Source organism: Lotus japonicus, chromosome 6 (genome assembly GCF_012489685.1).
Source record: "Lotus japonicus ecotype B-129 chromosome 6, LjGifu_v1.2".
Classification (NCBI taxonomy): Eukaryota; Viridiplantae; Streptophyta; class Magnoliopsida; order Fabales; family Fabaceae; genus Lotus; species Lotus japonicus.
The window spans coordinates 60,128,576-60,148,567 of record NC_080046.1 but is presented as its reverse complement, the minus strand read 5'-3'; the positions used below and the strand labels follow the sequence as shown (position 1 = coordinate 60,148,567).

At 36.4% G+C, this 19,992-nt stretch overlaps 3 protein-coding genes across 4 annotated transcripts; all 3 read left to right on the top strand.

Annotated features, from left to right (window-relative positions):
• The first annotated feature begins 3,790 nt into the window (after positions 1-3,790).
• LOC130725916 (pentatricopeptide repeat-containing protein At4g16470) lies at positions 3,791-8,687 on the top strand. 2 transcript variants are annotated; one of them, XM_057577105.1, is made up of 6 exons: positions 3,802-4,248; positions 4,782-5,739; positions 5,854-5,912; positions 6,816-6,960; positions 7,247-7,368; positions 8,104-8,687. In XM_057577105.1, the coding sequence occupies exons 1-6, from the start codon at positions 3,932-3,934 to the stop codon at positions 8,357-8,359; spliced, it is 1,857 nt and encodes a 618-aa protein (XP_057433088.1). In that variant the 5' UTR covers positions 3,802-3,931; the 3' UTR covers positions 8,360-8,687. The 2 variants fall into 2 exon arrangements, with proteins under 2 accessions (XP_057433087.1, XP_057433088.1); XM_057577104.1 differs by lacking the exons at positions 6,816-6,960; positions 7,247-7,368; positions 8,104-8,687 and adding an exon at positions 6,197-6,798 and having other exon boundaries at positions 3,791-4,248; positions 4,782-5,983.
• A 2,684-nt stretch (positions 8,688-11,371) lies between these two features.
• LOC130726044 (uncharacterized) lies at positions 11,372-15,376 on the top strand. The gene is made up of 4 exons (XM_057577255.1): positions 11,372-11,551; positions 13,576-13,690; positions 14,431-14,507; positions 15,052-15,376. Exons 2-4 carry the CDS (start codon positions 13,590-13,592, stop codon positions 15,186-15,188), a joined length of 315 nt encoding a protein of 104 aa, XP_057433238.1. The 5' UTR covers positions 11,372-11,551; positions 13,576-13,589; the 3' UTR covers positions 15,189-15,376.
• Positions 15,377-18,917: 3,541 nt separating this feature from the next.
• On the top strand, positions 18,918-19,433 carry LOC130725690 (uncharacterized). Its single transcript, XM_057576898.1, has 2 exons — positions 18,918-19,063; positions 19,160-19,433. Exons 1-2 carry the CDS (start codon positions 18,918-18,920, stop codon positions 19,431-19,433), a joined length of 420 nt encoding a protein of 139 aa, XP_057432881.1.
• Positions 19,434-19,992: the final 559 nt, after the last annotated feature.

Genomic DNA, 19,992 nt, shown 5'->3' with positions numbered 1-19,992 from the left:
TGATTTCTTAGTAATTTGTTGGATTGAAATATCTCTAAATAGTAAATACCAACAAGTTCTGGGTTTGAATCTGACTTAAACTGGGTAGCACTCTTGTGATTTTTAATCATTAAGTCACATGAATATGGAAGTGTCCACGGTCAATAATAAAAACTACTTTACTATATGAAATTGACATTCATTTTTTCTCGTAATAAAAAAAAGAGATATAGATTCATTTTAGAGTGAAGATAAAAGAAATTTATTGAAAAGTTAATACTTAAAATCATCATATAAATGTGTTTATATATATGAATTCATTGACCGGACCGGATTGCTTAAAATTACTCTTTTGATTTTTTATCAACCTAATAAAAAAAAATTCTATTTGAAAATTCTTAATTTAAAAAAGTCAAGCCCTTAGACGTGGATATAAAAATAAAGGAAAAAAGAAAAGCTAAGGACCACAAACAATATGCGAAAAGCAATTTGGTGAAGTTTAATATCAATATTTCCTTATGGATGAGGTTCGACATGGTAGTGAGATGTGGAATCAACAAAATAGAGAAATCCATTTCGGGGAGTATCCATTTCTCTATTTTGTTATATTTTTATTTTATTTAGGGGAGTATCCAAAATACGTTTCTCTATTTTGTTATATATTTATTTTATTTAGGGGAGTGTCCATTTCTTTTAGGGACAAAATAAAATTATAGAAATTTACAAAAACATCCAGGAGGTTAAAAAATATCTATATACAAATATAAACAATACCAATAAATTAAATTTCTTAGGAGACATATCCCCTATCAGTCGGGCCGGTCTAACACTAAATGAAGCCTAAAATAAATTTTAAAGTTAGTTTTTTAACTAAAAAAATATTTAGTATAAACAAATTTTAGGGGCCTTTAATTTTAACTTAAAAAAAATTCATGGCCTTTTTTACTTAGTAAAAAAAAAAATTGGGGGCCTAAAGCTCTTACTTAGGTGGTTTTACGTACGGCCGGCTAGCTACTTTTGGATACACTTGATATAAAATTTTGAACATCTATCTTATTCATTTTTCATTTTAAATATTTTAGATGTGTAAAATGATTGAATGTCAAAACTTATTATATCATCACAAAAATATAAAGTGATTATGTTTAGTATATACACAAATGTAAAATGATTGTGTTTAGTAAATACTATCTCTTCTACCAAAGAAAGGCAATCTATTTTAGAAATAAAAAACGGTGCAGTGAAGCTTTCCTAGCTAAGTAGCTAACACTGTCAGCACCAAGCCACCAACCGCCCTGCAATTTGTAACCTTCCTTTGAAGATTTTGTCTATTGCTAAGAAAAATCTGGATCATAATTAACTGGAAATAATTTGTAGATATGGAAATTAATTTTAGCATATAATTTTTTTTAAATATATACTAAATTTTAATAAGTCTCATTGATGCCGGTGTGATAATTGGTGAAAAAAAATAATTTAACGAGGTATGAGAGATTTTCTAATTCTATCAATTCATATTTATTTATTTATCTTTAATGTGGTGGCCGTTCTGATTCTTTCTTCATCTTGGTGAATAAAAAAAGCATTTATTTGGTAATTTGCTCCCAGAAAAACATGCATGGGATGCGGATAAAGGATATGGTAGCAGTGGCATGAAAGACAAGTAACCCTTTTGCCTAACGTGGGTAAGGAGGGTGGGGAAGGTTGGTTTAATTTGGTCACTCTCACCCTATGGCCTATGGTGATTGGCGACCAGTGAAAGATAAATGCAGTAAAGTTTGCTGCATACTCTTGTGTCTTAATCTTAATCTTCATCCTTCATCACCACAAGCTCACAATGCAGTCCCTTTCAACTATGCCCCTCTCCAATGTTTTTAGAATATTCAATAATTTAACCAATTTCAGATAGTTTAAGTGAGACGTGTTTAATACTACCTAAACAAAGGTTTTGAATTTGAATACTGTGAATGAGAAAAATAAAATTATATTGATATACTAGGAAAAATAAATATTATTTTTTTCTATTTTTTTATATATGGTTGTTTTTTTCATGGTGTATCAAAATTCAAAAACATGAATTACATCATTTAAGGATTATCCCTGGATTTTCTCCCAACTCATATGTCCCCAGCTTTTACTACTTTATAGCTATTATTTGGGCACAAATTATATATATATATATATATATATATATATATATATATATGTATATGTGGTGTGTGTTATAATTTAAATTAATTTTGCATAATTGGTTTCTTTTTCCAGCTAAATAGATTGTTGCATAATTGATTCCCACGTGCCTGCAGGTAATAATGGTGGATGGGGTCAAGCTTTGTGATAAGATGGGTGCTTAGTCTAGGCATATGATCAATGTTAACTTATAAATTAAATTGCAATAACTAAATTTGTAGTTATAGGGATGTAGTATTATAAAATGGGACAAATGATTGGAAACAGCCATAAGCCAACTATGTTGATAATGCGTCCCATTAGCATCTGTGCTAAAGTTGGAGATAGCGTTGTGCAAGCAAATGTGGTGTAATTAATTTAAAACCAATGCTATAAAACTCTCACAATTCATGAACTCTGTCAGATGCTGAATCAGTAGATTATTAGTTGAACCAATGAATCCATATATATCAAAATTTTGATACAAGTAGACTTTAGAGTTATAAAGGAATGGATATGTTTTATTTAGTAATTTGTATTATTAGTTATTTACTAATTTTATATTATTAAAACATTTTAGGCTAGTTTAGAAAATAATGAAGAATTAAGAAGAATCAACCATGAAGCATATTCTCTCAAAAAAAAAAAAAACCATGAAGCATATCGCAAAGGTTGTTCACTTTGTTTCTTAATTAATTTTAAAAAGGTAACTAATCAACAACGAGGCGAGTCTTACTTGTCTAAGTAAATCAAGTATTACTAAACATCTCAAGTATTTTCAAATGGCTCTCCCAAACTTCTACTTCATATTGAGTAGGTGTCATGAAGTCATTTTTTTGTATTTTTTTATGGAGAAACCATCTAAAAATTTGTTAGAGAAATCTCCAAAACTAGCTACGTACGGAATGGGCAGGTTAGTAAGCCATATATGGGGACAAATCTAATCACAAACCCCACCCGCAAGATAATGCTCTCATTTAGACCGTGCTATCATAAATGATAACTCGGTAATACACAGTCCTCCACATCATAAAGCGTGAGTTTAATGAACTTGTACATAAGATCATCCTTCAGCAGAACTATCACAAACATTAGTTCGGTAGATCTAGATACACAACCCACTCAAAAAGTTTGTTGAGTCGAGCAGACTCACAAGTCGGAGCATATTTCAACTTATTTAGTTTGTGCATGTACTTACTTAGTAACGATGACGTCAACCAAAAAACCAAATGAATAATTAAGTATCATACTAAACTTTGATAGGCTACAGTATATTACTCAAGTCTTGGGAGACATATAAGTAGAGGTAAAAACATAACTTGAGTTAATGCTTGATAAGGAACATGGTTATAATCCGATTAATGGTTAGAATGTAATTTTTTTTTTTAGTCATTTGGCCACCGGTCTCCACGGGGGAAAGGGCTCCCACGTGACTAATCTGGCTCGGGATACTGTAGTGATGTCCCTGACCACAAATGTATTATTTTTTATTTCAGAGAAGATCGAACCCGGGCTAGAAGCCTAAGCGAAATCTCTTAAGGAAATGCATATTCACCCCTTGTGCCACCTCTTGTGCTTGGTTAGAATGTAATTTAATAATTTATACAACTACTATAGGTTATAAAATGAACATTAAGCTCAGGTAATGCTTCCCCCAATTCTTTCCCCCTCCAATTGAAAGAAACCCTCACAAAATTCCATAAATATATATTTTCTATTAAAAAACTTCAAAACCCTTAAACCCTTCTTCTTCTTCTTCTTGCAAGCTATTTCAACTTGCAGAATGAAATCCATCTTAAACCCAAAGCTCTCAGCAGCTTTATCTCCCAATCTTCCCAAATTCTCTTCCTTTGCTCTGTTTCCACGCCCTTCTGAATTCATGACCCCTTTCCCCACTCGAATCCCCAATCATCTCCGCTTGAACCCAACACACTTTTCATCCAGGAACATGATTCCCACCACTCAAAATCGAAGCTTGCAATCGGAGTCATCGGCATCGGCATCTTCTTCCGGCGAGATTCACGTCATTGTGGGCCCCATGTTCGCCGGAAAAACCACCTCGCTCATCCGGAGGATTCAATCGGAGTCCGGCAACGGCAGGTCAGCCCTTATCTTCTATAATGTTCTATCACTAGGTTTATTGTCAAAGTTCCCTGCTTTTTTGTTTGTTGTTTTGTTTATAATCAAGTTTGGAAGTGTCTCTACTTGAATAATTTGATGGTTTAGTTAAGTAGTTTTAGGTGAATAATGTGTGCAAATTCTAATTAAGTGATGTGTTTTGAACTTTAGGCCCCGTTTGGGAAAACAACTTAATTAAGCGCTTATGGTCATCATAAGCAACATAAGCGCTTATTCATAAGCTATTTTAAAAAAAATTATTAAAATAAATTGAAAATAAGCTATATATAAGCATAAGTTCTTTTTCATAAGCTATCCTGAGTAGCTTATGAAAATAAGCTCAAAACCGTTGCTTAAGTTCTTCCAAACACTTGCACAAGCGCTTATGCTATCAGATAAGCTCAAATAAGCTCTCCTAAACGGGGCCTTAATCCAGAAAGGGAAAGACTTTTGTTTTGGAATGCTATGATATGGTTGTAATCATCACTGGTTGGTAAGATATTCTCAGCTTTCAGGTCAAGCAGTGCAAAAAAAGACCCAGCCTTGGATAAGGTATTGAAAGGTCTGTGCAAATCTGGAAGGCTGGCTGAGGCAATTGGGCTATTGTACCGTTCAGGGTTGCCGGTGCACATGAGCACATATTCGTTGATGCTGCAGGAATGTATATTCTGGAAACAGTATAAGAGGGGGAGAAGAATTCATGCACACATGATTATTGTTGGATATGTTCCCAATGAATATTTGAAGATTAAATTGTTGATATTGTATGCAAAGTCCGGATCCCTAGAAACTGCCCACTTCTTATTTAATGACTTGGTGGAGAAGGACTTAATTTCATGGAATGCAATCATAGCTGGGTATGTTCAAAATGGCCTTGAAGAAGTTGGGTTGGAGTTTTTTTATACGATGAGACTGGCTGGTTTGAGACCAGATCAGCATACCTTTGCATCGGTGTTCAGAGCATGTGCAACTTTGGCAGCATTAGAACCTGGGAAGCAAGCCCACGGGGTTATGATCAAGTGTCAAATTAAGGACAATGTTGTAGTGAACAGTGCCCTGATAGACATGTACTTTAAGTGCAGTTGTATCAGTGACGGACAACTGATGTTTGATAAATGTTTGAGTAGAAATACCATTACTTGGACTACTCTAATATCTGGATATGGTCAGCATGGAGGAGTAGTGGAGGTTTTAGATTCTTTTCGTAGAATGATAACTGAAGGTTTTAGACCAAATTATGTTACTTTTCTTGCAGTTTTGGTTGCTTGTAGCCATGGGGGTTTGGTTGATGAAGGACATAAGTTTTTTCAATCAATGATAAGTGAGTATGACATAAGGCCACAAGCAAAACATTATGCAGCAATGGTTGACCTTTTAGGGCGGGCTGGGAAATTGAAAGAGGCTTATGAATTTGCTCTAAAGTCACCTTGTAAAGAGCACCCGGTGATATGGGGTGCACTGCTTGGGGCTTGTAAGATTCATGGTGACCTAGACTTGTTAAAAATTGCATCTAAGAAGTATTTTGAGCTTGATCTTCTAAATCCTGGAAAATATGTTGTCTTGGCGAATGCTTATGCCTCTTCTGGGTTATGGGACAGTGTTGAGGAGGTTAGGGCTACACTGAGGGAATCAGGGATGACAAAAGAACCTGGTTATAGCAGGGTTGAGGTACAGAAGGAGATTTATTTCTCATCGACAAGCAGATGAGATTTATCAGGTAAGTAGAGAGATCACCTGTATTTTAAAGGATGCAGGCTATGTTCCTGATTTAAGTGGAAACTCATACACGCATACCTTATGCAATGGAAAACATGGGATATAAATGTTCCACTGTTTAAAGTTTTGGTTAACACAATTTTCCCTGTCCTTGATGAATTAGACATGAGTTTAAACAACATTCTTATCTGCAAAGAATGATTCTGAATTACAGGCTGCTGTAGATTTGAAGTGGAACATGCAACTTATAGGGTGCTGTGCTATAATAATATTAAAGACAAAGTTCCTTTAGTTTTGATAGTATCTATGTAAAACAAAGAAACAGAGGAGATAGCATCTAGAGGTAATTTATTCATATAACTAGAGGTAAACAGTTGGCTTTCTAAATGGTTATTCATATTTATCCATGACAAGTATAATGAAATATTTGCATAATTGATGAAAAATGTCCAATCTACCATTTTACATGGATATGTTTCTTTGTTTTACTCCAAAAATTCCCATATCATCCCTGGGTATTGTAATGAAATAGAAACTAGTTTACAGAATTACCCTGGTCAGTTACCATGTTTCTTTGAGCTTTTGGGATAATTAGTTCTTTACAGAAACTTGATTCTGGAGGGTAAAATGAATCACTAATAGAAAGATTTTAGCTTCTTTGAATGTTTCCTATATTTATGTGGACCGTATGTTGTGTGACTGTGATCATTCCGTGGATATAATATATAACAACTTATTTCTTGTGGTTTATCATTCAGGATAGTCACCGGAGGGTTTAGCAATAGCCTGGTTTATGAGGTACATGATTTTTATGTTATTTTTCTGTGATGCAGAAATGTGGCAATAATTAAATCAAGCAAGGATACAAGATATGGACTAGATTCGATTGTTACACATGATGGCACGAAATTACCATGTTGGGCGCTAGCAAACTTATCATCATTCAAGCAGAAGTTTGGAGTTGATGCTTATGAGCAGGTATGACCCTTTGAAGCTTTATAGTATGTATTTAATTATTCACACTGCAGAAAATTCAATGTGTGCATACATTGTAATTGGGGATTCTGTTGGGAACTTTTGCTAATCTTATTTGTATATTTCTTCTTATTTAAATAGTTTTGGTCCAATAGTAATTTATATGATTGGTTTATGTAATGCATGCCTGTTGGAAGTGTGCTCCCCCCCACCTCCCCATCCCCTTTGTAGGCTTGGCAGTTTACTGCCTGCATTTTGTTTGATTCTGACAACTGATAGATGATGACAGCTGGATGTGATTGGTATTGATGAAGCTCAATTCTTTGATGACCTTTATGACTTCTGCCGTGAAGCTGCTGATCATGATGGAAAAACAGTAGTAGTTGCAGGACTAGATGGTAACTATTTGAGGTACTGTTACTCATAGTTTGAAGTTTTTATAGTCTCCTTTTATTTTTTTTGTAGGGCTGCAATGAAACTGAACTTCCATTTATTTTGACATAATGGAACTAATTAGTGTTAGTTTTTGTCTGAGTTAATATAAGTTTTAAACTTCCAAGTTGTTTTTCATGGTCATGGTCATAAGTTCCTTTATGAGAAAATAGATCCAAAATCCATTCATGCCCTGAATGCTTTATGGATTTATTTCAGATATAGAACCAGAATTTGAGCTATAACTGGGATAAAACTATGCATGGAATTAAAATAAAATTCATCTTGAGCAGTTGAGTGGAGCCAGTAACTAAGTACTTGATGGAATGGAAGTGGCTGAGCTAAATTGTGGTTACAACTTACAATACCTATATTTATATGTTTTGAAATTCGGAATCTGGGGAGTAGGATAGGATAACACCTGGGACTTCCTGGTGCTAGGTGGTTCTTTAATTCCCGGCACATACTTATTTTTATTTTGGGAAAGGGGTGATGATAGTAATGTGATCACAAACCGTAGACTTGATTAGAGCCAATTCCAACTTTTTAGCTAAGCATAATCCAGCACAAGCTTAAGTTGTATAATAAAAGCTCTATTTGTTTGTACCTTTGTGTGTTCTTCAACATGTCCTGTATTGGGGTTTAATTAGTAGGTTATGGTTGAACTTTACATTATCAAATCCATGCTGATGGTGTCTCTATATTCATTGGCAGGAGGAACTTTGGTTCAGTCCTTGATATCATTCCCCTTGCTGATTCTGTAACCAAGCTAACTGCCCGATGCGAAATCTGTGGGAAGCATGCTTTCTTTACCCTGAGGAAAACACAGGAGACACAAGTTGAGTTGATTGGTGGAGTCGATGTCTACATGCCGGTGTGCCGGCAGCACTATGTCAATGGACAGGTAGCCATGGAGACAACAAGGCTTGTCCTTGAATCTCAGAAGGTTGAATGTGGCTCCCATTCATAAATAACTGCACTTTTCTCAGCAGCTGCATGCCTAGTTTTCTGCCTCTCTTGTCCTGTTTAGTATTCAAAAACTTGGATGTCCATGTTTACATCTTATTAGGAACTATCAAGTAGGTTATTTTTTTCAATTAAGCATGTCATTCTGTTTTAGTGATTTATTCTAGAATCAAAAGTTGGCATTGAACTTGCTGCATCTGATAGATGTGGATTTCAAACTGTTTAACCTGTATAAATGTAGGTTAGTCAATCCGGACATACTAATGATGTATTTTATACAACATCTTATATTGTCACTGCCAATCCAAAGTCCAATATTTGTGTGTGGAACATTGCCATATTTACCAATTGTAGCAGCTGAATCATGATGCAAAACAAAAATGTCTGATACAAGAACCCAAAAAATGATAATTTTAAATGAATAAATTACAAAGGAAAGGGGGAATGGAAATAAAACAATGCTTATATTCAAGTTATTCAGCCTCCAAAGTTGGTTTTGGTATCTGATATCATCTTCTTCGTTACAATTTGGAGATGAGGGTGAAAAGTTCTTGAAACTGTAACATAAGCAAAATGACATTCAGGGACAGATGTATGTTGTAGGGCTGAGCAAGTTCACTTGGCCCGGCCCAAAACCGACAACAAAAAACGTTTGCGGTCGGGCCGGGTCGGATTCACGGGTATGGCGAAAATTCAAAACAACCTTGGGCGGGTGAGTGTGGTCGGTTTCGGGCTGGGGATTTAGAACCCATCGGGACCCGACCCGAACCGAGGTCCAATTCAATATGTGAAACATTAAGGCCTGGCCCATTGCAGAAAGTGGAAAGAAATATGGCTCAACAGAAACCCTAGTGTCTCACCGTCCCTTTCCCTGCAGCCGCCGCACAACCTCAACCCTAGCCACCTTATTCAACCACCTTCTCCTCTCACTGTTGTTGATTTCTTCATCTGCATCGCTGCGCTGCCTCCTCCTTTCTCCTCCGTTGCTTTCCTCGTCGCTGTTGATATAGATGAGACGAAGCACAATCGCAGCTTCTCCTCTTTGATTCGCTCTCAGTTTCCGTGGATCTTGCCTCTTGATGCTTTGACTCCCAGTTTTCTCTTCTTCAGTCACGACTCTCTCAGTTCCCATCACAATCGCAACTACACCTTGCAATTGTCTTCAATTAGAGGTTTGGTCGTTCATCTTCTTCGACCAGACCTTGCAAGTTGCAAGCTTTTTTTCTTTGGTTGTGATTGGGAACAATGACTGGTTGAATGTTGATTCTTCTTGCCTTCTCTGTAATTTTTTTTGTTCTCATATTTTTCTTCTCTCCTCTATTTGGTGATGGTTGGAACCGCCCCAAACGTCCGGCACAACCCGCCACCGCTCTCACCCGAATCCGACACACCCGAGATCGTCAATGGTCGGAATCGGCCTTGAATACCTCAGACTCAAACCCGGTCAAACCCGGTCTGTGTCACCCGAGCCCGACCGAAACTGACCCGTGCTCAGCCCTAGTATGTTGTGCATCATGGGGTCAAATGCCCCCACTATATTTTCATAAAATGCACTAGTAATACTATAAATTTATGATAATAAGGATTATATTACCTCACTAAAATACAAATGCCCCCACATACTTGTACATTTTTATAAGTGCCCCCACCCACGTTCATCACTTGAATTGCTATGTTTTTTACTTGGTAAATTAATTAGTCACCATGAATAACTTTGTGGACTAAGACTTTAGTCTCATTATTCATAACTGATTTATAATTATTATATATAATTCAATCAAATATCTGTATATAAAATTTCATTTACATGCTTATTTATTGTTTAAAAATGTGAATAGTTTTATTCTGCTATACTCATATTTCATTACTATTTGTTCATTTATTTCTTTTTTTTTGTTCTCTCTCCGTCTATATTAATAATGTTATTCTTTCATTCATTTCTCTCTGTTCTACAATTTTTATTAAAAAAAAGAGCTTTCTCAAAAAACTATAGGCTAAAAAGCATTTTTGGCCCCTGATGTTTCAAGTTTGTGCAAATTATGCCCATACTCTATTTTTGTCGACGTTTCTACCCCTCATGTTTTCAAACAGTACATCGTCTAAATTATTGACTCGCCTTTCTCCAACTCACGATGGAATGAAAAATATTCAAATTCGAGTCGCCTTCTTTAATCCACTTAGTCACTTGGACCTTGATTTTTGACATAAAAGAGACTCCTTTAATCTAGAGACCTTCAAGAACTCGACCAATACCTCCTTTCTTATTTTGAGCTCCGCGATACTAATATGAACCTTGTTATTTTTCAGGTCCAATTCTGAAAACTTCTCTAGTAGTTCTTTATTTTTGCTATATATAAATTAGATTCCCAAATAATTCTTGTTCCACACTTTCAAACGAGTTTTCAGCGATTCTAGTTTTTCTTTGAAAACATAGGCTCCTCAACCCTGAACTTGAATACCCTCCCAAAATTCTTCAACAAACTCCTGAAATCTATGATCCTCAAACCAACAATTGAGCACCCTAAAGGGCATCAAGCCCTAATCCTAAGAAGTACACTGAACCAATAATAAGGGGTAATGGTTGGAGAATTCCCTATCAAGTGCGAATTGGGCATAACTTGGCCATGCCAACAACCAGTCACGGAAAACAAAAAATGTATCAAGCCTACTCATGACATGCCCGTTAGGTTTGACCCAAGTGAATCATCTCCCAGGTAGTGAAATACCCATAAGTTTCATATTGGTAGATGAAAGATTATATTTTTGGATTTTAGTCCCTCCAACCCACATAAGAATTAAGAAAAAAAAAAGCAAAAAAGTCATAAAATTGCACATGAGAAACTAATGTCTACATGGATGATGATTTTCCGTACACATCATCGAAAAAATTAATGAGCGACAAAAATTAATAATTTGCTATTTTGAAAAGACCAAAATTATTTAACTCATTAATATATCGGTGCCCACTAGGGTGGACACTTTGATTGGACCAACGGTTATATTAGTAAATTACCATTGATTAAAAAAATTCTCTCTGGTTTATCTCCTTCATCACCAACCAATCTCTGGAAATTTTAATTTGAACCCAAAACCCTCTTTCTCACACTCACTACTCAGCCCTCACCCTCTAGGTCAAGCACGCACACACGCACCAGTGCACCACCGGCCAACATCACGGCACCAGCTCGATCCAGAGGTTCGTTCTCCTGGTCCTCTTTGTTACTCTGTTTCTCAATTCTCGCACATAGCTATGGCATTCTGCGATTCGCATTCCGCATTCTGGGTACTCGATTTTTGCTGTTTTAGAATTGGGATTTTGGGGTGCGTGTTTGTTGGGGAATCTTGGAGTGGGATTTGCAGTGGGCGGTGGCTCCTGCGTTGATGAGGATTTTATGGTTTATTTTGTATTCGTGAGAAAGTTGACATTTTTCATGGGATTGAATAATGAATATTATATATATGCGTATTGTATGCATTGAGGGAATAGTGAGGGTTCATGCTTCTGTTTTTAGGGAAGAAGCTGTGAATCCAGTGGAAATTTTTGAACTGGTAAAGGTGAAGGCTTGGACCTGGTTACGTGCAAAAAATAGTGGCTTTATTCATTCTTTTCTTTTGCTGAATGGCTAAATGAACCTATGGAATGTATTGATGATACTTAAAGTATTTGGTCCTGAGTGTGGATTTAAGCTAAAAAGTGTGCATGTGTATACTCTGTGTTCGAATGGCTGCAGAATCCGTGGGAGAGCATAACTCAGATTTAATGTGGGTTCACATACTGCAGTTATTTGGCAGGTTGTAGAGAGGATCAAAGTGTTGGCTGCAGGGTGTATTTTATTGTCATGATGCCATTGAATTTTATATGGCTGATTAGGCTGTGATATTAATTATAGTGCACGAAGTGGTGGTATGCATGGTGGGGACTTGCTATTGTGTCTGCATAAGTATTGAGGTGGTTTTCTTGCAAGGTGCTGTTTAGGCAATAACTTTTGTTTGTGGTGGAATTAAATTCAGCTATGAATTGACACCAATTTATGATGATTGCACTCAAATGGAGATGGCTACTGCTACTTATGCTATTATGGAAGGAGCACCGAAGAGGGGAGCTGATTTAGTGCAGGTCTTTTACTGTGCATTGTTTTAATTTGTGAGGCAGGTTCTTCCTTTGGATATATTCTGGCTCAAGGCATTTGGGCAGTGGAGTGTTGGAGGAGGCTTATAATTCTCTTATCTGCTTTTATTCCTTCTTGGTGGTTACCTTTAGATTTTAGAAATTGGTACTCTTTTTCCTTCACTAGGTTTTCCCAAGGGGGTTTTTCCTAGTAAAGTTTTAATGAGGCCTTTTTCTAAAGTCTTTCCTCCAAGAAGATGGCGGGATATCATTAGTATATGGTTCATGTATTGTTGTATTTTTTGTCGCACTTATCTTATTTCCTTCATTTCCTTACTTGTATTTTGTTCTCTTGGCTTCTTCCGTTCTTGTATTACCTGGTTCAATTTAAGGTAAGTCTCTAAACTGTTTGGTATATCAATGTGTTCATTTGAAAAATTTGAACCCCCTGACCCCGAGGTCCTGGATCCGCCACTGTCACCACATATCTGAATCTGAAATCACCCTCTACTAATTCTATAACTTACACCCTCCAACCTCTTCAAACGCCCTCCCTCCGTGCATTAGTTAACCAGCATCCCTCTCCAACCTATTAAATATTCTCCAAGCAATATTTTCCATACATTTCTAGGCGTGAATTGCTAACTGAGATATTGTCATCCATAAATCCCTTTATCACATTGCAATAAATTGACCTTCACCTTCCTAAGTTGGTTGCTTCTAACTGGGCACATGAAGCAATTGCCCAACCTACACTGATTGATTCAGAATGAATACCACCTCATCAAACGCCCTCCGTACAAATTAAATAGAAGATCAAAGCAACCAGCATCGACCTTAACCCCTTTGTCCATCAACGATAGAAGGTGGTGAAGTGCAGAGTAGCAGGTGGCGGAGATGCAATTTGGTCCTAGGGATTGTTAATTTACATCTATACCCTTTAATCATTCACTTAATCCTAGCCATTCAATTAAAGTATATCCAACGGTATGCAAGTGTGGATCACCTAATATATCAAGTCAAAACCCTAACCTCGATTGCTTATATTTTTCAATGAGCTGTTTCTGAAAGTTTTTTTGATTTTGTTCTTAAAATGGGTTCTTTTTGTGCAGACTGATTACTTGTGATGGAACACGGGTCGCACTCTGATGAGAGTAAATCAACATTTTCTCTGACAGATGAGGATCATACTTTTGCAAACGCTATCAGATACACCTTGAATCAAGAGTTAGTGATTTGCCAATTCTTGTGTGACTACCACTTTGTCCAGCATCTAGAGAATCCTTTTTAGCTTCATTGCACTTCCTTTGTTTTTTATAATTTGGAGTTTGACTTAGTCATGTAGTCTACCCAAGTGTTATGATGTTTCAAGTCGAGTGGTCTTCTATATGTCATGATATGATAGAAAATGGAAATTTATTAAGGAGACAAGTTTTAAATTATAGATAAAGGTGGATAGGATATACCTCAAACAAAAGATTCTAGATATAACAAAGGAACATGAGAAACTCTGCATTATAGTCTCAGTGCTTCAAGTCTTGAACTTCCTTGAACCACTTGAGGGACATGTTTAGGGCTCTGAAGATGACCTTGCATCTGCCATGAATTTCAGTTTAGCCATTGTTCACCAAATTGTAAATGTATAATTAATATCTATAAAAGGAACATGAGTTAGTTTTTTATTGTGGAACAAATAAATTGATTGAAGATCTCCTCCCCCTTATCCTTCAGGGAGAGGAGAGTACTTGAGATATTAAGATAAGAAATTCCTAGTGATGTTGATTTTGTTTCTTTTTATGGTGCTTCATCAATTAATTTATCGTTTTACATGTTCTTGTTAAGTATTGTTTGAATGATTTGCTTTGTTGGACATAATATTAGAAACATATGTTATATCTTCCTTTTGAATAGCTCTATTTCTGTATATACTGTAATGAGAGAAACTTGTTTTTAATGTTGTCTTGCAGTCCGAGAGTGACATTTTGTGGGTACAGCATTCCTCATCCTTCAGATAATCGTGTCAATATTAGAGTCCAAACAACAGGTAACATGCAATTTCATGGTGGATAAATTTTAAGTTTTGTTAGCCAATCTTGATGTTCTATTGACCTTTTATTTTTTGGTTTTGGTAGATAATTTATATGAAGTTGAAAATTGGCAGCATACTTTTTTTAAGCTAGTTAATTCTATAACTAACTTGTGATACTAAGAAAGTTCTCATGTCTTAGAATTCTTTGTTGAACTTGAGAAGCTTTGTTGTGGAAGTTCTTGTATAAACACATTGTAAAAGGTTTAGATAGTGTATCTCTAATGTATAATGATTAAACAGTGAAACATCTACAAAAAATTTTCTTCTTTTAAGTAGAAAACATTATAGGACAATGCTGGAGAGAATCCACAACGGGGTATCGGTCGTAATTTAAATCTTCTTGTTTGTGTTTCATTGTGGATAACAAGACTATTAATGCCTGCACTCATATTTTCAAATGATTCTTGTTTTATCTTAACTTTGTCTCTTATGTTTGACATCTGATTCAATGCCACTTTAATAATTTTCTGTTCAATGTGTCATTTTTCTACATTTGCAGGGGAACCAGCCCGTGAGGTGTTAAAAGATTCATGTCAGCATATGATGCTTATGTGCCAGCATGTTAGGGGCACTTTTGATAAGGCGGTAAACGACTTTAAAAGCAAAAAGGGTGGGAAGGATATGGATATCGATTAGCGTATTAGTTAAAGTTTTATGTTTATTGAAGTTGATTTTGATGCGTATTGCTGGGAAATTTTTTCAGTACTACTGTAATACTTACTTCACATCTTAGAGCATGAAACATGGCATCTCAAAATTCTGATATATCATATATCAGTCTTTGTTCTAATATTATGATATTATGATACAAATATTAAATTAAAGTGAATGTTATTTGAGTTTTTTTCGAAGTGGTAGAAATAACCTATAGACGGATTGTAACTTGTAATTAACAACAATGATTAGAAGCTTCTGCAATGTATCAGTTTTATTTTTTCATCCTTTTCCCACACCTTGACATCAATGTCTACCATTTTTATTGAACTAGAGACTAATTCGATATACGTTATGAATGTAATAAGATGAAATTGATGCTTTACTAATTTTATTAGTGTGCAACAATGAAAGTTGTTAGGAATTATAAAATTCGGTGTGTGCACCCTCAGCCATAGAGCCTGCTTGCACCCTCCATTACCTGAATTGCCTACACCCTCCACTAAGAATCACACCCTTCACTAAAAATCATCCGAAAGAGGTCCAAAAGTAGAGAATATTTTTATGCTGGTATATGAATATTTTCATTCCTTACTAACTTACTTTATTTTAACAAAATACCCTTAATTGAGTGGTGACAACTTATATATAGTGAGCTTGTTACATTATAGAAATAGAGATAAGGTTTGTTATATGCATATTTGTTGCAAACACAAATCTTAGTCAACCCCTAAATTGCTCGATTTTGTTAAAGAAAATGAAAAGCAACCACTTAAATGGCATATTTGTTTGCTTTCACTTTCACCTCCTATGCTAACTTAATCTTCTAATTCTGAGTTCAATAACCACCACACTTTCACACTCTCTCCATATAGCATCAACCATGAAAATCTCAATCTTCTTCTTCTTCGTTTTCTTCTTCTTAATATTATTGGGCCCAACCCAATTCTCGCTCGGAGCGCTCACGTCATCAATTTCCGGTCACCGAACTTGGATTGTTTTAATGTTGCGAAAAAATAATAGAGGAAATATGGATTGTTTTAATGTTGCGACTACTGTGAGTTCTTTTTTATGTGAATGACTATGGTTCAATTACTGTTTTTTAAGTAAATTACAAAAATGCCCATTCTAATTACAAAAATTCTTCCTTCCCTTTTTTCTCACCGCCCCTCTTTGGTTGCTCGGTGAGCCATGCCACCGCCTTGAGCCTCCCCTTCATCACCCCTACTGCACACTGTGAACTTCGTGCAGGAGAAAGGAGGTTGGAGCGGTGGGTCTTTCTCCTCCACCATCTTTGACCATTACATCTCTCTCTCTCTCTCTCTCTCTCTCTCTCTCTCACTCACACACACACACACCCTCTCTGTATTTTTATAGGCAAATGTTAGTTGTTAGTAATGTTAGTAAATTAGTCATCATTAGGGTTCGAACCCTGGACCCTTCACCTTTCACCCTCCCAAACCCTTATGTCCCTAGCTCTTACCCCTTGAGCTATCCTTCGGGGACACCCTCCCTGTGTTTTGGCTTCACCACCTTCCTCAGCCACACCACCATGACAGAACCTCCCACCTCTGTCACTGTTCTTTCACAATTTCTTTATGTTTTTCCTTTAAACATCACGCGATAGATGCAACATGATGCAAACCAAGTCGAAGACATCTTCCCCATCATTGTTGTAACTAGATATGATGATGTAGTGGAGAAGAACAGAAGATGATGTGGTGGTTGTGGACCTGTGAATGAGATCAGGTTTCGGTAGGCAGTGGAGGTCGGAGCGTTTAGGTGGTTGTGGAGGTTTGGTGGCAGATCTGGAAGTTTTGGTGGTAGCGGACTTGTGCGGCAGTGGTGGTTGGTTGAAGTTGGTAGCAAATCTGCACCAGAAGCTCGAATCAAAGGTTGAATGAGGCTAAGGATGGGAGAGGAAAGGTGTTAGGTATTTGGATATCATGAGACATGAAATGCCAATAGGTTTTGATGAATTTGAAGTTGATTTCATCTGCGTCTCGACTCCACAATCCCAAAGTACATCCTTGATTTCCTAAGACTCAAATTTAGTTGTCAATAATAAATTATCTTCCATAGAAATTTTTCTGAAAAATACATCGTCAACTCTTGGAACTTCCCACTTGTCCTCCTTAAATTTATTTCCAAAGAATTCTCCAACCCACTTATTAACTAGTTTGGATTTCTCCTTGCTCCTTCCCTCTATTTTCATTCCGACTCGCCTTTCTCCAACTCACGAGGGAATGAAAAATATTCAAATTCGAGTAGCCTTCTTTAATCCACTTAGTCACTTGGACCTTGATTTTTGACATAAAAGAGACTCCTTTAATCTAGAGACCTTCAAGAACTCGACCAATACCTCCTTTCTTATTTTGAGCTCCGCGATACTAAGACGAACCTCGTTATTTTTCAAGTCCAATTCTGAAAACTTCTCCAGTAGTTCTTTATTTTTGCTATATATAAATTAGATTCCCAAATAATTCTTGTTCCACACTTTCAAACGAGTTTTTAGCGATTCTAGTTTTTCTTTGAAAACATAGGCTCCTCAACCCTGAACTTGAATACCCTCCCAAAATTCTTCCACAAACCCCTGAAATCTATGATCCTCAAACCAACAATTGAGCACTCTGAAGGGCTTCAAGCCCCAATCCTAAGAAGTACACTGAACCAATAAGGGGTAATGGTTGGAGAATTCCCTATCAAGTGCAAATTGGGCATAACTTGGCCATGCCAACAACCAGTCACGGAAAACAAAAAATGTATCAAGCCTACTCATGACATGTCGTTAGGTTTGACCCAAGTGAATCATCTCCCAGGTAGTGGAATGCCTATAAGTTTCATATTGGTAGATGAAAGATTATATTTTTAGATTTTAGTCCCTCCATAACCCACATAAGAATTAAGAAAAAAAAAAGCAAAAAAGTCATAAAATTGCACATGAGAAACTAATGTCTACATGCATGATGATTGTCCGTACACATCATCGAAAAAATTAATGAGCGGCAAAAATTAATAATTTGCTATTTTGAAAAGACCAAAAATTATTTAACCCATTAATATATCGGTGCCCACTAGGGTGGACACTTTCATTATTGGTTCACCGGTGGACCAAGGGTTATATTAGTAAATTACGATAGATAAAAATATATTAAAAAAAGGCTTAATCCTCATATTAGTCCCTGTCTTTGTGTCGCCGTCTGAACCAGGTCCCTGACCGGAAAAATTTGTGGATTAAATCCCTCTCTTTGAAAAACGTTTGGAGCCGGTCCCTGCCGGAGCTTGGAGCTCCGGCGAGTGATGATGTAGCGTGCTGACTGTGTAAATGATGCTGACATGGCACCCAAAAAATTTTTTTTTAATAAAATTAATTTACACATATGATAATTAACCTAAAACTAATTAAACATTCTTAATTCCCCCCCAACTAATCCTAATTCCCTAAACAATTACCCCAATTCCCAATTCATCTTCTGCATCTCAGAAATTAAAATTAGGGTTCATCTCCTCCATCTCCTTCATCTCCTCCAGCTCTCCCGACCTCCTTCTTCTTCCCCATTTCCTCTTCTTCTTGATGCTGTGTCGACCTCATCTTCCTCTCTCCTTCTTCTTCTCTGTTTCAAGCCTTCTCTTCTTCTAGTTCTCAAATCGCGTTCTTGTTCTCCTTCTCCTACTTCTGAATCGCGCTCTTGTTCTCTTATCCTACAAACAATGAATTCTTCATCCGCTTCGCCCTCTCGTTCCAGGCCAAGGTCAGCAAGTGGAAGGGCCAGATGTCAATGTGGTCTCCCTCTCATCATCTACACAGCTGGGACTCGAGTAAACACTGATAGGAGATTTCTGAGATGCAGAAGATGGCAAGTAAGTTAATCGAGGCTTTTTAATCTGATGCTCTTCATATTAAGCTCTAGTTTGGTGAAGCTATGAGTAACAAAATTCAATGTTTGCTGCAGTTGCCAGATACTTGTGGTTTCTTTTTTTTGGATTGATGATCCAAGTATTGTAGTTCAGAGAAGTCATGCTCAAGTTGAAAGTGATGCAACAAGTTTAAATTCTGAGATTGGCAATTCATCAAACTCTGTTCATGTTGTACCAGAGTTGAATAAGAAGATTATGAAGCTCAAGAAGAAGCTTGAAGTTGAGAGATTCCAGAAGAAGCTTGCATGCTTGTTTACTGTCCTTGCAATGATAGTAGCAATAGGGACTTTATGTATGAGAAAGAGTTGAAAGTTTATGTATGAGAAAAGGGTTGAAGTAAGGGAATGTGGCTTGTGTTCTGTGTATGGAAGTATGTAGGTTAAGGAAGTATTTTGTGTATGGAAGTTTGTATCATGTACTCAAGTTAATGAAAAGAAGAATAGTTGTTGGGCTACTGTTGATGTCATTTATTTCTTTTTCTGAGATTGTACTTCCTTCATCATACACATTGAATGTGATTAAAAAGATACAACAACTAGAGATATCTAAATAGACTCAGGTAGGTTAAGTATCAACATCAATACATAAGGAGTTAAAGTACTCCACTAGTCATTGTTTGAACAAAGATGAAAGGCTAAGACCAAAACATAATTAAAAAGACTTATAATGCAGCAAGCTAGTGGCCAAAGTAAGTGGTCCACATACATTCATAAATATTACAAAAAAAATCGACCCTAGTGGCCATGTGGTCCATATTCTACTGCTTCATAAAGAACCATGTGAACCATTTAAAAATTAGACAGATTCCTTACTGTTTCCCACTCTCAAAAAGCTTTCCCTTCATCCAATGCTAGGTCAGGATGATTCT